Source organism: Solea senegalensis, linkage group LG3, assembly GCF_019176455.1.
Source record: "Solea senegalensis isolate Sse05_10M linkage group LG3, IFAPA_SoseM_1, whole genome shotgun sequence".
Taxonomy (NCBI): Eukaryota; Metazoa; Chordata; class Actinopteri; order Pleuronectiformes; family Soleidae; genus Solea; species Solea senegalensis.
This window is the reverse complement of record NC_058023.1, coordinates 5,044,420-5,060,367: the sequence shown is the minus strand read 5'-3', so window position 1 is coordinate 5,060,367 and position 15,948 is coordinate 5,044,420. Positions and strand designations below refer to the sequence as shown.

Below are 15,948 nucleotides of genomic sequence, written 5' to 3'. Positions count from 1 at the left end.
GTTTTAAATAATATTACTCCATAATTCTGATGTATCCACCTGCTAATCCAGTGTGTTTTACTTTGAAATTAATCCGGACTGACTGCGCGCTTTTTTCCACCCTTTTTTTTAACTTCCTGTTGTATGGAGGACCAAACGTGCCAAAACAACTCAGTGGTACAAACACAGGATCATACATTTGGTGATGGAAATGTGGCACTTTTTGAGGTTTAGTTTGTATTTTTAAATATTTGTAAAATCTTAACCCAGTATTTATATATTTCTGTTCATATCTGCTTATTTATTTCCTACCTTTCTATGCAGAAAACATAACAATTGCACTCAAGGCCACTTTATTAGGTACACTCGTTCACCTGTTTGTTAATGCATTAATGCGATCATGGCATAAGCATGTTGCATATAGGCTTGTGCACATGGTCATGATTCACGTTGAAGGTGATTAATTTGGTTCTATAAACTTTTTTACCTTAGGCCTCACGATATCGCCCACATAAAAAATCTGAACAAACATAATTAACACATAACATAATTAACATAATAAAGACATACATGATGTTCAACAACACGTATAGAGATTTTTTAGAGATTTATTGACAAAAAAGGTCAAATGTTTAGCACTTTTTAAAAAGAAATAATAATAATTTGTACCACCCTCTTGCAGTTATACATGATTTATGGCTTTTGCGATTATAAAAGCTGCTAAAATACACCAGTCACTGAAATAAATGTGGGTTAAAAGTTTAATGATTGTGTGTATTCTTTAGAACCAGGTCTGTGACATTTAAGACTCTTGTCGGGTGAATTTCAGGACCTTTAAGGTCAATTCAGTTCTATTTGAATGGAGTAAACACACAACACACAGCCTTTGGATTCGGGGGCTTTGTATATCCACACAGCAGAGCCGTAGAGAAAACAGAGAGTGTGTGTGGACCTTTGGGTGTGTCACACTGAGAGTGGGAGGGGCCACTTCAGGTTCCAGGAAGATTTTCTCCCCGAGCACCTGTTTGCATGTGACTCACAGCAAAGTACATGAAGTGAAAGATTCACACGTCAGAGGAAAACATGCAGAGTGAGTTCCACTTTATTTTACTACTCTCTTCTTTTTTTCTTAAATAACGATCATCACTACTTCTACTTTTCATGTGTTTTGGGGTTTTTTGTGTGAACGTTTAGAGAAACACTTGTCTGCTGAACTTTGCCCCCGGTGTTAGAAACACTGTGTGAGACGAGGTTGAACATTCACAGTGGAGGCGTTCAGGAACACCTCCAGTGTCACATTATTATGAGAACTTCAAGCAGAGAGCATTTTTAAATATGTACGGTGGTTGATGTGTTTAATTTTTAGTCAATTTCATTTCGCAGTGGCTGTTCAATAAGGTGAAAACAAAAAAAACAGCATAAATGTAAATTTTTAGTTTGTTTTTTTTGCTGTCTGGTTCAAACAGACGGATAATTAGAGCCTTAAAAATGTAACAATAACATAACATGGCGGAGAGTCAAAGCCTGTGCTGTGTTTTCTTTTAAACTTGAAGCAGGTCCTGAGTTTCTACATTCCACACATAGTTTTTCTAACCCACACTGGACAGAATGACGCGTTTAAAGACACTTCCTGTCCCGAGAGAGAGAGAGAGAGAGACACACACTTACCTCCGTAACTTTGATATGAGATGTTAAAAACAGTAAAAGTTTGTACTTTCACTCAAGTTACAGGTGATATTTATGCAAACATTTGGTCTGTAAGTACATGTGTGAATGCAATAAGATGTAAAATGTCACCAAAGACGTGTGTGTGTGTTTCTATAGATACAAAAGAGAACGAAGAGAGGAAAATAGTATGTTTTACATGAAATACAATCTTTTTCTAGCTGTTTTTATTTACATGTGGACGCACTGAGCTCTCACTCTCAAACAAATACAGATTTCAGCCACTTATCAAAAGAATCACCTGATAAAATCTACACCTGCTTACATCATTAATATCTGTTCATGGTCTTATCTTGATGTTAAAAGGACTTTTTCTTCCTGATAACATGAGTTTGTAAACCGTTAAACTCTCCCACATGTAAAATTGATGATTTTCTCTATGGAGATTGGTGCAGTGGGGAAAAAGCAGGTTCTAATGTGACACAGACTTAATTTCCCAGACAGAAAATGGTGAGATAAAGTGGAGAAAGAACACTTAAGATATGGTAGACTTAGCAAGCAGGGTTTTGTTACACAAATCTCTTATTTAGTGGGTCTAATCTGTTTTTCCTTGTCCTCTAGCAGCCATGTTCTCATGAGACCATCACTAAAATCTGGGATTTTGGCACACGGATGAAATGATAAAGGGACTATTTTCCAAAATCCGATTTCACTTGAGATAATCGACCTGAGACATTTAGAGGTTCATCGGGAGGGTGTGTCGTTTCGTCTCTTCACAAAAAGAACACAGTGTCACACAGTGTTGTGGTTCTCTCTTTCAGTTCATGTTTAGTCCCAGCACATTCAGGCATGCACTTTAACGAGTCAAGTAAGTGGGGGGGGGAAAAAACCTAAAATCCAGTTGCAGTTTCAGAGCAATTTACAGCTGCTGTGGTGATTCACCCGTAGTTGGAAAGTGTTAACGACCCGCCTGGATGTCAGACATATTGGTGGCCAGTTAAAACCGCCTTTTTTCTGTTTTTTGAGGCTAGAAATAAAGCTAGGATAAGGAATAAATATGTCTTTTTTAAGCTAATCTGACCGATGTCTCTCTCAGGCGTAAGCTCCCCTGGAGGCCGCGTCCTCTCTGAAGACCAGTTCACGTGCTCTATCTGTCTGGAGGTGTTCGTGGAGCCCGTGTCCACGCCGTGCGGCCACAGCTTCTGCAAGGCCTGTCTGCTGGGCTACTGGAACCACAGCAAGAAGATCTCCTGCCCCATGTGCAAGAAGGCCTACTCCAAGAAGCCCGAGATGAGCGTCAACCGCGTCCTGGCTGAGATCTCCACACAGTTCCAGGGCCTGATGATGGCCGGCGGCGGAGACGGTGGTGGAGCCGTTGCAGCTGTGAGAGGATCCACGCTGAACTTGAACTCTGACCCGAGTCACGGCGGCTTCTCTGGATCCGACACTGGGGAGTTTGCTCGGCCCGGCGAGGTTCCCTGTGACGCCTGCATCGGGAGGAAAGTCAAGGCGCACAAGTCTTGTGTGAACTGCCCCGGGTCGTTCTGCGAGAATCACCTGCGGCATCATAAAAAGGTCAGTTTATCACTTGTTTAAGGTAGTAAATTGTAGTTTTCTTATGTAACAAGTGGTGTCGCACAAGGCCTGAACGCGTTCACCTCTGGAGTCACTTAATGTGAATGAAACGAGATAAAAACACACGTGCAACCCATAAACAAATGAAATAATAAAAGGTTTATGTAATGCGATTATGTAACGTGTGACACACACACACACACACGTGAGTCCAAAAAATCGAACAAAGGAAAACAAAGTTTCAGTCAAAAATAGTCAAGGAATTTGGGTAAATTATGGAAAAATTAAAATAACACTTATATTGTTCCTTGTTACTTTTAATCACTAGACTATTTAATTTTCCACAAGTAAAAACAGAACTTTTCTCGGATTTAATTTGTTCACAGCATCTTATTAGTTATATATTTGAGTACTTGTTTTTAGAAAAATACACTTTTTGACACTACGTACACAGTAATGTTCATAAATGTCTGTTTTACTTAGACGTTATTTTTATTTCTCTTACTATAATCTGTATTATTGTTTGCTATAATTTTCAGCTGTGATGTTATTCCGTTGTGCGAACTTGATTTTGAAACACTTTTGAATTTAGGCATAAAAATGAAGTTATTTTCAAACGTTTGAACATGTGAAAAGTCAGTATTGCTCAGATACTGGACTGGATGTCTAAATTGAAAAAAAATAAATCCAATGTGATCCACGAAACCATAAAAAATAGGTAACTGCAACACATTTGAAGTGGTAAATGAATTAGTAAAAACGGTTTAAATCACAGACTCACAGTGGCTGGATTTCCCACCAAACAAACCACAGGGCTTCACTCTTTCACTCGTGTGGGTTTCAGGTGAAGTCGCTGACGTCTCACCGCCTCATCGAGCCCACCTTCCACCTGGAGGAGAAGATCTGCAAGAAGCACGAACGTCTCCTGGAAGTCTACTGCCGCTCCGACCACACGTGCATCTGCACGGCGTGCGCCGAGGCCACGCACAAGTCCCACGACATCGTCTCCACCGACCACGAGTGGAAGAAGAAAATGGTAAGAGGGACTGTGAAGTAATTCTCTGTGTCAGTATTGATTTTGTTTCTTTTTTTTTTACATTTTTTAAACAATCCTGAATGTCTTTTTCGCAGAGTAATCTGGGAAAAAGGAGGTCGGAGCTGAAACATTTGATCAAGGAGAGAGTGAAGAAACTGGACGAGATCAAGCAGTCCATCAAGGTCATCAAGGTAAAAACAAAGAGTTCTAAAGACATTTAAAGAAGATTTAGAGCTACTGTCGTTCATTTCAGCTCAGTAAAGTTATCTGTGCGGTACATTTGTAGTCGGAACTCGGAATTTACAAGGTCTTGAACTTGAATTTCCAACTTGAAAACAATGGCTAACAATGGCTAACAATGGCTAGCCCAAGATACGTTTTGCGTTTCTGACTCAGCTGGAATGCGATGACGGTCACTCCCAGTTCCGACTTCCGATGTATGAATGGAACACAGTGTATGGTCAGTAGTTAGTTAGCTGGGAATCGCTGACTCAGCATTCCCAAGTAATGTTTTCCCATTTGATTTAATATGTGGGAGGAGTTAGCTAACAAATATGAAATATGGGTAATTTTTTATGTTGTGTCGTAAGTGGTTTTACTTGTCTAACTGTATATGAAATTTGCAACTCTGCTAATCTCCTTTAATCTTTGGCTCTGAACAGTTTCTGTTATTTGTGTCCGAATGTTTGCGCGGCGCGTCATTCTGCGCGCGCGCGTGTGTGTGTGTGTGTGTTCAGAGCCCAAACGACATGTTTGGAAGTTAAGGTGTCAGATTTCGACAATTTGAAAAATGCCTCCACTGCATGAATCAGCTGGATTAACGCTGCCTTCAGGCTTTTCTTTTTCATCATTTCAATTCCACATTTTACATTTTCAAGGACGTTAAAACAACATTTCCTATTTTAAAACGCATTTCAGTTAGTAATAGGAGGACGTTTTGAATACTATTTCACTTAGATAATCCTATTGCCTACCACACTTTGATTTAATTTAATAGAGAATGAATATAAAAAACAGATTCAAGTTCAAAGACCTTTTTTTTTACCCTTTTTTCTGTCTCCTGTTGAAGAGGACACAGAGGTAAATGTAAATGCATTTTGTTTTTCTCCAGCGTGAGCACCTGTGAAGCTGTTGAACCAGTATGACCAGTGCAAACATTTACTCTCGTCCTCCCACACCCAGTGTTTAGCCAACATACGTCAAGCATGAGGCATAAAATAAAAATAAAACCCACAAAAAACAAAAAAAACACAGAAGATAAAACTGTTTGTGGCCAAACAAATGAAAGTATTGTAATCTGACTGCAGTTGTAACCGATATTTGAGGTTTTTAATGGTTTTCCTTACAAAATTTCCTAACAAAATTAAATAAGATTAAGTAAAGTGTTTTAAATGAGTGCTATTTAATGTTTTTATGGGGAAGAAAATAGGCACATTTGCAGGTGGAGTTTGACTAGATTTCCTGCTCGGTGACATTTTTAGCCGGTTTTACAAATACAATGAGGATAAAGTTACCAGAGGGTTTAATATCAGTGTGTGTGTGTGTGTGTGAGTGTTTCTGTACAAACAATAATAATGTCGCTGTGTGCAGGCGAGTGTTGCTTATAGATTAGGAGCAGATAATGATATCGTCACTGGATTCAAATTTAAATGTGGGACATGAAATAATTCACTAGAATGACAAAATGACTTCTTTTGTTTTTACGAACTTCACTTTGTCTAAAAAAATTGTTTTGTTTGTGCTCGTTTTTGTTCAGCGAAGTGGAATTTAAGATGAAAACAGACCTGAAATCTGGAGTTGAGTGAGCCGTGAGTGTGTGAAGTTGTGAAAAGCTTGAGTGGAGGAAAATAGAACCTGTTTGTCAGGTTGTGCGAGCTGCAGGCAGACCAAAAAAAAAAACTGTTGTGTAAACAAGATTTTTAATTACAATCTAATTGTTTCTGCATATTTAATTTCACGCTAAACTGTCACGCACCGCAACGAGAAGTTAGGACCAAGTGGACTCAGCAAGTTCTATTTCAATTGCACTATTTTTCAAGAAAAGGAAATGTGTTCAATTATTTAAATATGATTGCAATTCCATGAAATATGAAACCAAATCAGGCTACATGTCGGAAACATATTTTATTTAGTTTGGCTAATAGTGGTTACGTATTCATTTTAAAGCACCACTTTGCAACTCTTGTCACCTTAAATGATCAGCATCAGAGTCCTTTTCATGGGTCATTCGCTCAAAAAGTTCAAGAAGTCGTAAACTATCATACCTGCGTTCAGAAAAATAACTTGCGTACTGCTCCTTTAACCTTCGCCCCCACTTGTAGGCGAGTGCTCAGAAGGAGCTGGAGGAGAGCTGGCAGGTGTACGCCGAGCTGCAGCGCCTGGTGGAGCACAGTCAGGCGGAGCTGGTAGAGCTGATCGCGACGCGGCAGCGAGAGGCGGAGCGCCACGCGCAGGAGCTCGCCCGCGGTTTGGAGAACGAGCTGAGTCAGCTGAGGAGGCGGAGCAACGAGCTGGAGGCCTTCGCTCAGACGCAGGACAAAGTCATCTTCCTTCAGGTGACACTGACTTTTGACTGAAACGTAAAAGAATAGTTCTGTTTCATGACTCTGTTTAAACCATTTAATCCTTACACCAAACTCCATAGAAAAAAACATTGATTTTACATCACAGCAAACAGAACTTGTTGATCCACTACTCCGTCAGTAAGTTTAAATTTGTTATTTTGTGACATCAGGGTTTAAAATTCTACATTAGAATTAAGTTATGTGACTCAAACTTAACAAAAAAAGCCAGCAATTGACAAACTCTTCTGTGTCCCTATGAGCTAAAAACGTTGATTTTCTGTATGGACTTTGGTGTGAGCGTTCAAATCATTGGTTTACTGAAGGAGAAAAGGCCAAAAAAAAAGATGTTGCAGACTTATTGCTAAGTGGCTAAAATCTTTTTTTTTTCTCCGTGTGCTTACTGCCACCTGGTGGACTGGAGTGGAACAGCTTGTTGTGGCTGTGGGTTTTACAAACATCATACTATTTTGCCTAATTGCCTCAGTCGCCACTGTAGTGAAATCAAAGTTTAAAATATGCTGATAGACACGTTAAAAAAATGAGTGTTAATTCAAACCAACACAATAGTAGATTTACATTTGCAGACAGAAATAAATCTGGGCAAAATCAAGTGAGTCATTTTTATATTTAGACTATTTCCCCATCAAAGTTTCATTTCGCCATACCTCGCATGACCGTTTTCCTCCAACGCCCTGCAGAATCTGACGACTTTGTCGCCCCCTCCCGAGCCCGCTGATTGGTCAGCGGTCACCATCAACACCGACCTTTACCTGGGAACCATCCGCTCCTCCGTCAGCAATCTCATGGACAAGTTCCAAGAGGAGCTGAAAAGACTGTACGGGAAAGGTAAGAGTTATTTTCTCGTTCTGACAAAACACAAAAGATCCCAGCTGTCAATCACACTGGTGTCTCTCATGTGTCTTTTCCACCAAATGGTTACATCATTTACAAAATTGACATCATATTCTATTGATATTCTTTGAAAATGTTGCCCCCTAGTGGCAAACTGCTACTTCTGTCCAACTTCCAAGGCTTGTAGTTCATGTCTATTCCACCAAGATAAGAAATGAAAGATGGTGTTTTCTGTTTCCCAAAAATTTGGCCATTACTGTCGAATCTCTCCTCTACAGACCAATGTACAGCTAAAATCAGGGATAGGTTGCAGATGAAGACTGCGCTGATGCCATGGCTAATCCTTTTGGGATCAATAGTGAGGCAGCAGTGGAGAGCTAACCGACACCAGCGCATGTCTTGAATATTTGCAGCCCAAGAATTACATCCGCACGTCTTCTACCATCTGCTTTGACTTTGACTCATTTCCCGAGAGAGAGTTACTCAACATTGTTTTTCTGTCTTTCAGAGCTCCGGAAGGTACAGAACTATTCCAGTGAGTACAATTTTTGTTGGCATGGTGATATTGTTATTCTTGGCAATCAATGCAATCAAAGCTTAGGATAGGATATTCAGTTCTCCCCATTGTCCAGAAGATGGTGCCATTTGTTTACTGCACTGAACTGACGGAACCTCAGTGATTAAATGTCACTGTACATGTGTATAGTTTGTGGTACATCTACTTAGATTTAAAGGTCCAGTGTGTAACCTTCAGGAGGGTTTACAGGCTTTTTGGTAGCCTTTGAATAAGACCTTAATAGGCCACCGTAGTTCCCTGAAACTCTTGAGGAAAAGGATGGGTGAGCGGAGGAGTCCTCCATTTGTTACAATGTACGGTCTCACCATTAGATGTCACTAAAACTTGCACCCTGGACCTGTAAAGCTATGGTCTTTAAGTCTGGAAAAACTAGCAGTAGCTAACTGTCTTCCTTAGGGCCTGAAAGACTCAATTTCCTTGGTTCCAAGAAGATGTGTCTTCATAGTGATAGAACTTCTGCTCTGTCCTGTCCAGGTGAAGTGATTCTAGACTCGTCCACCGCCCAGAGAAACCTGGTTGTGTCTGAAGATGGTCGCCAGGTGAAGTACGAGGAACGCAAGACCTCCCATTCTGAGGGTCCAAAGCGATTCAGCCCCGCCCTGTTTGTCCTGGGCCGCGAGGGTCTCAGTTCTGGGCGTCACTACTGGGAGGTGGACGTAGGACGCAAGACGGCCTGGACGCTCGGCGTGGCCCGAGCTTCAGCCCGCCGCAAGGGTGAGATCAAACTGAGTCCTGAGGGAGGATATTGGTGTTTGTGGCTGAAGAACGGCGAGGTGAAGGCTCTGGCTGCAACCCGCTTGCCGCTGATGCTAACGTCCTACCCATCTAAAATGGGAGTCTTCCTGGATTACGATGGAGGCCAGATTTCTTTCTATGACGTAAAGGCACGTCTGCATCTCTATACTTTCTCTGACACCTTCAGCGAGAGCATGTACCCAATCTTCAGCCCCTGTCTAAACCAGGACGGCAAGAACTCTTGTCCTCTCATTATAAGCCCCGTTAAACACACCTGAAAAACCACCAAGTTCATCATCTGCAAGGTAACAAGACAACTTAAGTGACAAAGTCAAAAAAATGATTTTATTTCATTCCAAAGCATAATGAAGTATTTATGAACATTATTGAAGCACTGTAAAAGATGAATTATAGCGCTCCGCAGACCCTGACCAACGTTTCATCGTCGTTGGCAGAAGGAGGTTGGTTCAAAGGCAGAATGTCAGATGTTCTGCCTTTGAACCAACACTTGAACAAAAGAAAGTTATATATTTGGATGTCCAGTCGTTGTTGTTGTTTTTTCATCGCAGGTCGGATAAAACCGGTTCGCAGGGCAGGTCCACCTATTTGTGATTGAGACTTGTTCTACTGTAACGCCGGGTTCACACTCGGTCATTCAGGCTTCCGTTAATATAGTAACATGGTTTCTTCTGGGGGCTTAGGATTCTACAGGCACGCAGCATCCCTTACATCTTCTGCTAAAGTATAAGCTAGCTAGTTGAAGTCCAGTCAGTTGTCGATAAGGTGAAAGTTGGACTTTGTGAGATAATCTTAGCGATTAAATTGGAGGAAAACTTTTGCAGTAGTCGTTAGCCCCAAGGGATTCAACATGGCCTGAATGGAAAATGCATTTAAATTTCATGCTAAATTCTATAATGTGTCGCAAAATATTCTAGAACATCTTTTGGTTGGCAGCTTACAGGAAATAGTCAGGCTGGATTATTGAAAATCATGATTTTCTTTTAATATAAAATTCAAAAAAGTCGTGGAGGTTGTGGGTATTTGTGTCTGGTTTCTATTTATTTCCTATGGCCGGGAGCTCCAACGGTGTGAAGGATATCACATGATCATGAGGCAATAAAATGAAAAATGCAATATTTATGTGTTAGAGAACTTAGGTAAAAATAGTCAGATTAGACTGAACACTGGAATTATTATGTATATTGGCAATTTGGTTACGACAGAAGCCTAAACTAATCTTGTTTACTTTAATGTGAAATTCTGCTGTATATAGAATAAAAATGAAGACTATTATGGTAAAAAGAAGAACCTATGAAGGACTAGAATGATTTGATCTGTGGTAGAGTTGGATGTTTAAAGGAAACGGTTACGTTTGAGATACGCTGTACTTCTGGCACTTTCCTGTCTGTTTAACAGTAACTATTTGGGGTTTGGAGTTTTACAGTTTTAAACGATGAAGTTCATTCGTGTTCACGTCTACGTGTTTGGTCTCGCCTTTTCTTTTTTTTTTTTTTTTATGAGTGACTTTGTTTGCAAAGAGCATATTTTACAACTCAGTGTTGACACATGACTGTTTGAAGAACCATTAAACCATGAAATATTATTGCTGTAACTTTACATTATGTGGTTGCTTCTGTACATTTTTCCTCAAATTTCTTTAATAAAAACAATCATTTACAGTGTTTTATGTTATTTTTGTGTGTGTGTTAGTTGACTCTCACTGCTCTCACAGTGTATACAGTAATATTAAGCAGATATTTGGATAAATGTAATTTAAAATTTTAAAAACTAATAAATGAAACAAAAAAAAGAACTCATAACTGACTAGCTATAGCAACATACAACAAAGACTTGCTTCCAAACATTAGCATTTAGCACATTATTAGTCGGATATTAGCATGGTATTGGTTCAAATTAATGTAAATGTGCTAATGTACACTTATATATGATATAATCCACGGTTGGGTGATGTCACTTATGTGTCTGTACGTTAAGTATTAGCCATTAGCTTAGCTTCTTAAAGCCCACAAAACAACTTTATATCAAATAAATTAGGTTGTTTTTGTTTGCTTTCTGATTAATTAACAATAACATTTAAAAAATATTAACTCTAACCCATGTCTGACAGTTGTGAGTCAGGATCTGATAAATATTTCAAAAATAATGGATTCTGCTCTTCAGTTCAAGCCTTAATGAATATAACAAATGTATGTGACAATGTAAAAAAATGGCAACTTTAATGTTGTTTCTTCCCTGTATCTGACTCTAGCCGGGGGTTTTTTTCTGACGTGTTAAGCTGCTCCTCCGGGGCAGTGACCAGGGAGTATAAATTTGTAACTGGGGTAAAAGGACAGACAGGGAGGGAGGGAGGGCGAGGGGAGAGGGAGGTGTATTTTGGGTCTGTGTGTGTGTGTGTGTGTATGTGGGGTAACTGTCTGTCTCATGTGTCAGTGAACAGCGGAGTGTCGAGGCAGCTGCTCTCTGGTGAGTGTCCCCCATGTCTTTTCTGTTTGTCCTCGTCCTCTCCTGCATTTTAATTTCTCTATACTGTCACATCAGCTTCTCTCTGCACCAGCATATGTATTTTTATACGACTCTCAGGCCACTGATGAGGTCGATTTTTGGATATTTTTAAATCTGAGTTTTTTTTGTTTTGAGCACTATGGCCTGACTTAAGGACTTTTCTCTAAAAGCAGATTGTGAATGAAGAGTATATTATAACATTAAAAATGTTTATATACGAATACTAATTTGAAGATATTGGAAAATGGAAGTAGGGAACAACATGATGCAAGCTTGTCCTGTATTTTTGGAAAGATTGTAATCTGGTCCTCAGTGAAGGCCTTAAGCAGAGAGTTGCTAATCTAAGTCTCAGCTAATATATTGTGTACAGTTTGTGGTAAAGTTTTGGATACATTTTACTTAAAAACTTCCCATGCATAATACATACTTAAAGAGGGAAATCTTTAAATACAATCTTAAATTATGTTAAATTCTTGCTGTGAAGATAGTCACATTTTGAAAATGTGTCCAATATTGACACAAATCTGCTTTAATTATCTTGTATGGATTGGGCTACAGAAAGTATAATCATTATTCAATTAATTCTTTGAGCAATTAATTCAGCATCGTTTTTTTTTAGCTCCATAAAACAAAATATTATTAAAACTGAATAATTTTGGTTTGTAGACAAAACAAAACATTCAAGACCATCAACCAATAATCAACACTTCCAACACTCACTCTTCCTTTTCTAACACGTAATAAGTCCCATCATGCTTTGCTTAGCAGTTTTCCATGCAAATTTCCACAAAATAAACTCACACCATCTAACACTAGCAACCTTAATATCACAGCAGGTTTGATGCCCCGCTCAAAGGCTGGTTACTTGTGCTGACAATGACGCTGCCTCTCCGCCGTGTAGGGATGGCCACAACTGGGAACCTCTCTGAAGAGCAGGTGCACTGCTCCATCTGCCTCGACGTCTTCACCAACCCCGTGTCCATCCCCTGCGGACACAACTTCTGCCAGACCTGCATTCTGGGATACTGGAAAACCAGCCCCTTGTTCCAGTGTCCCATGTGCAAGAAGTCCTTCCACAAAAGACCTGATATCAGCGTGAACACGGTGCTGAGGGAGATCGCGGAGCAGTTCAAGGAGATCAGGGTTCGAGGTTTGGAAGGGAAGGTGAGCAAAGAGGAGGAAGAGGAAGAGGAGAGAGAGAAGAAGTGGACGATGGAGAGAAGGAGAAAGGAGGATGAGGAGAGGCTTTTGGAGAAAGATCAGAAGCAGCAGCTTCTGGAGGAGCTGATGCAGAAGCAGGAGGACGAGAGGAGAAAGAAGGAGTGGTCACGGCAGAAATCAGAGGAGAAGCCAATAAGAGAGGAGTTGCCTCCGTTAATCGCCTCTGCATCAGCGCCTCAAACCCCTCCTCCACTGTCACCCCAAGCCACAGCTCTGAGACCACCACCTCCACTGCCACAAACATCTCCTCAAATCCCTGCTTCTCCATCCCGTGACACCTCACCTTCACCACTGTCCTCCTCTCTCCTTCATCCTTCCTGGGAGGAAGTCCTCTGTGATGTTTGCCTCGGGGAAGACAGGCCCAAAGCGGTGAAATCCTGCCTCGTGTGTCTGACGTCCTACTGCGAGGAGCACCTGAAATCTCACACTGCCAGGTTCACCAAGCACAAGCTGATGGATCCTGTCGCCAACATGGAGGACAGGATGTGTCCGAAGCATGAAAGGCTCCTGGAGCTGTTCTGCAAGAAGGATCAGACGTGCGTGTGCGTCCTCTGCACCGAGACGGACCACAGGGCGCACTACACCGTCCCTGTGGAGAGAGAGTGGATGGAGAAAAAGGTAAGACAGCGTTCACGCGTTCCCCAACGTCGCTGAGAAGCCACTTTTCTTCAGCCATGTTTGTGGACTTATGTTGTGCAGGCACAGCTGAAGAAGACAGAAATAGACGTCCAGCAGATGATCCAGGACAGAGTCAAGAAGGTCGAGGAGATCAAACAATCTGTCGAGCTCAACAAAGTGAGTCGTCCAGAGATCAGAAACACAGTTACAGATTCAATTTGCAGACAGTTATTCAGCATAGATTTGTGCTTTTTCAATTAAAAAAACAAAAAAAAAAGGCCAGTGCTGAGAGAGAGATGGAGGAGAGCATGCAGGTCTTCTCCGAGCTGGTGCGCTCCATCCAGAAGGCTCAGACTGACCTGATTGTGGCCATCGAGGAGAAGCAGAGGCAGACGGAGAGACGGGCAAAAAGCCTCATCTCCGAGCTGGAGCAGGAAATATCTGAGCTGAAGAGGAGGAATACAGATCTGGAAAATGTGGCTCGGACTGACCACATTAATTTCTTGAAGGTGAGGGTGAAAGAAACATTTAGATAACACCATCAGTGAATTTATAATAATACCACTACTGATTTTGGATTTTTTTGGTCCAAAAATGGCAGCACCTTTGCAAAAAAGTGTTATATCCTAATGTATTTTCCACCAAATTAGTGTTTATGCACATTAATTCCATATAACGTGTCTCTCTGCAGAGCTTCCCAGCACTTAGCATAACTCCACGTGTTAAGGACTGGTCTGAGACCAGTGTTCCCACTGACACGTGTGTCGGCATGATCAGGAGAGCCGTGTCCAAACTGGAGCCGACTTTCACAGAAATGATTGACAAACTGGCTGATAGTGGTAAGATTGACTTTACGTGTATATTCACCCTTTTCATTTAATCTCAAAGTAATTCTATCTTCTGCTTTGTTGACAGAGATCAAAAAACTTTTGAAATATACAGGTATTTTTTCCTCTTTTTTAAAATGTGGTTACTTTTTCCAGAGTGAAAAACAGCAAAAATAAATCCTTTATCTGTCGGTTTCTGCAGTGGATATCACGCTGGACCCAGACTCGGCTAACCCATGGTTGCAGCTTTCACAGGACAGACATCAGGTGAGACATTTGGGAGCGTGGCAGGACCTGCCCGACCACCCTGACCGCTTTGACACGGTGGTCATCGTCCTGGCCCGCGAGGGCTTCACCTCGGGGAGACATTACTGGGAGGTGCAGGTGGGGGACAAGGATGACTGGTACCTGGGCGTCGCCAGGTCTTCCATCAAAAGAAAGGGCCGGATCTCAGTCAGCACCACTCAAGGCTACTGGGCTCTGGCCATGAAGAAAGGCCAGGGCTACAGGGTGTCGACCTCGCCGCCGATACTGCTCCCACTCAACCCGAAGCCCAAGCGAGTGGGCGTGTACGTGGACTGCGAGGAGGGCCAGGTGTCGTTTTATGACGTGAGAGCTCGGACTCACATTTATACATTTAAAGATACATTCACGGAGAAGATTCTGCCTTTCTTCTACCTGTACTGCTGCGACAAAGCTTCCGATACCATCGTGATTTGTCCAGTGAATGAGAAAACCACAATCAAGTAAAATTAAGGACACGCAACACTGAAAAGTCCTCGTGAAAAGTGAAAACAGACTGTATTTTGGAGTAGGTTTAACCTGTCGTAGGGTTAATCCTGCGTTTTTATGTCTATTCATTACATGTATAATGTAGCTTAGCAAATCCTTGTGTTGTGCTAAGTTAAGATGGTTCAACGTTTTAGAAAATGATTGTTTATCTTCTTAAGTTCTTTTAGCTTAGCTTAGCAGACCGACTTGTGTGAAGAGACACAACCGGGCTGCCTACGACGAGAATGTAGAATTTTTGGTCATTAAATTGTTCTTACATTTTTAGCTTAATATTTATCTACACAAATTCCATTTATTTGTATTGCGCCAATTCATAACATACATTATCTCAAGGCACTTTACCTAGTAACTTCAATGTGCGCTAAATTATTATTTTGAGCTAGTTAGCTATGACTCTTGTGCTGCAGCTAATGATTATTTAATTCATCGAGTAATCGTTTGCTCCATAAAATCTCAGACAACGTTAAAAAATGTTGATCAGTGTTTGTCAAACCTGGGAAAGATGATGTTCTCGAATGTCTTGTTTTGTCCACAAACCAAAATGATTGAGTTTTAATGATTTCTTTGTTACATGGAGCAGAGAAACACAGAAAATATTCACATTTAAGAAGCTAAAACAAGCTTCAAACCAATTAATTGATTATAAAAATAGTTGACGATTTGTTTAGTAATCGATTAATCAATTCATTGTTTCAGCTCTGTATGAGTGTAAACACAGGCAACAAAGGGAAATTGTTTATCTGCAGATAGGCTAATATAACTCTTTGGCTAATTTAACTATACTAGCTGCTACCAGTCTTTAGGCTAAACTAAGCTAGCTCGCTGCTGTTATCATATTTACAGACATCAGAGTAGTAGAAATAAGCCACCTTTGTATTTCCGATTATAAACTTATTTTAAATGCATGACACAAGAAACATGACTTTTAATGTAATAAATGCATGTTGATTCTACATAAAGTGTGACTGATCCTGTATGATGTAA

General features: G+C 40.8%; 2 protein-coding genes across 3 annotated transcripts; both read left to right on the top strand.

Annotated features, from left to right (window-relative positions):
- Window positions 1-634: 634 nt before the first annotated feature.
- btr12 (bloodthirsty-related gene family, member 12) lies at window positions 635-10,665 on the top strand. The gene is made up of 8 exons (XM_044020357.1): window positions 635-1,069; window positions 2,741-3,219; window positions 4,064-4,255; window positions 4,351-4,446; window positions 6,577-6,810; window positions 7,518-7,665; window positions 8,180-8,206; window positions 8,723-10,665. Exons 1-8 carry the CDS (start codon window positions 1,063-1,065, stop codon window positions 9,259-9,261), a joined length of 1,722 nt encoding a protein of 573 aa, XP_043876292.1. The 5' UTR covers window positions 635-1,062; the 3' UTR covers window positions 9,262-10,665.
- A 752-nt stretch (window positions 10,666-11,417) lies between these two features.
- On the top strand, window positions 11,418-15,601 carry si:dkey-46i9.6 (nuclear factor 7, ovary). 2 transcript variants are annotated; one of them, XM_044020356.1, is made up of 7 exons: window positions 11,418-11,467; window positions 12,408-13,345; window positions 13,427-13,522; window positions 13,624-13,854; window positions 14,037-14,184; window positions 14,261-14,287; window positions 14,375-15,601. In XM_044020356.1, exons 2-7 carry the CDS (start codon window positions 12,410-12,412, stop codon window positions 14,920-14,922), a joined length of 1,986 nt encoding a protein of 661 aa, XP_043876291.1. In that variant the 5' UTR covers window positions 11,418-11,467; window positions 12,408-12,409; the 3' UTR covers window positions 14,923-15,601. The 2 variants fall into 2 exon arrangements, with proteins under 2 accessions (XP_043876291.1, XP_043876290.1); XM_044020355.1 differs by having other exon boundaries at window positions 11,436-11,467; window positions 12,340-13,345.
- Window positions 15,602-15,948: the final 347 nt, after the last annotated feature.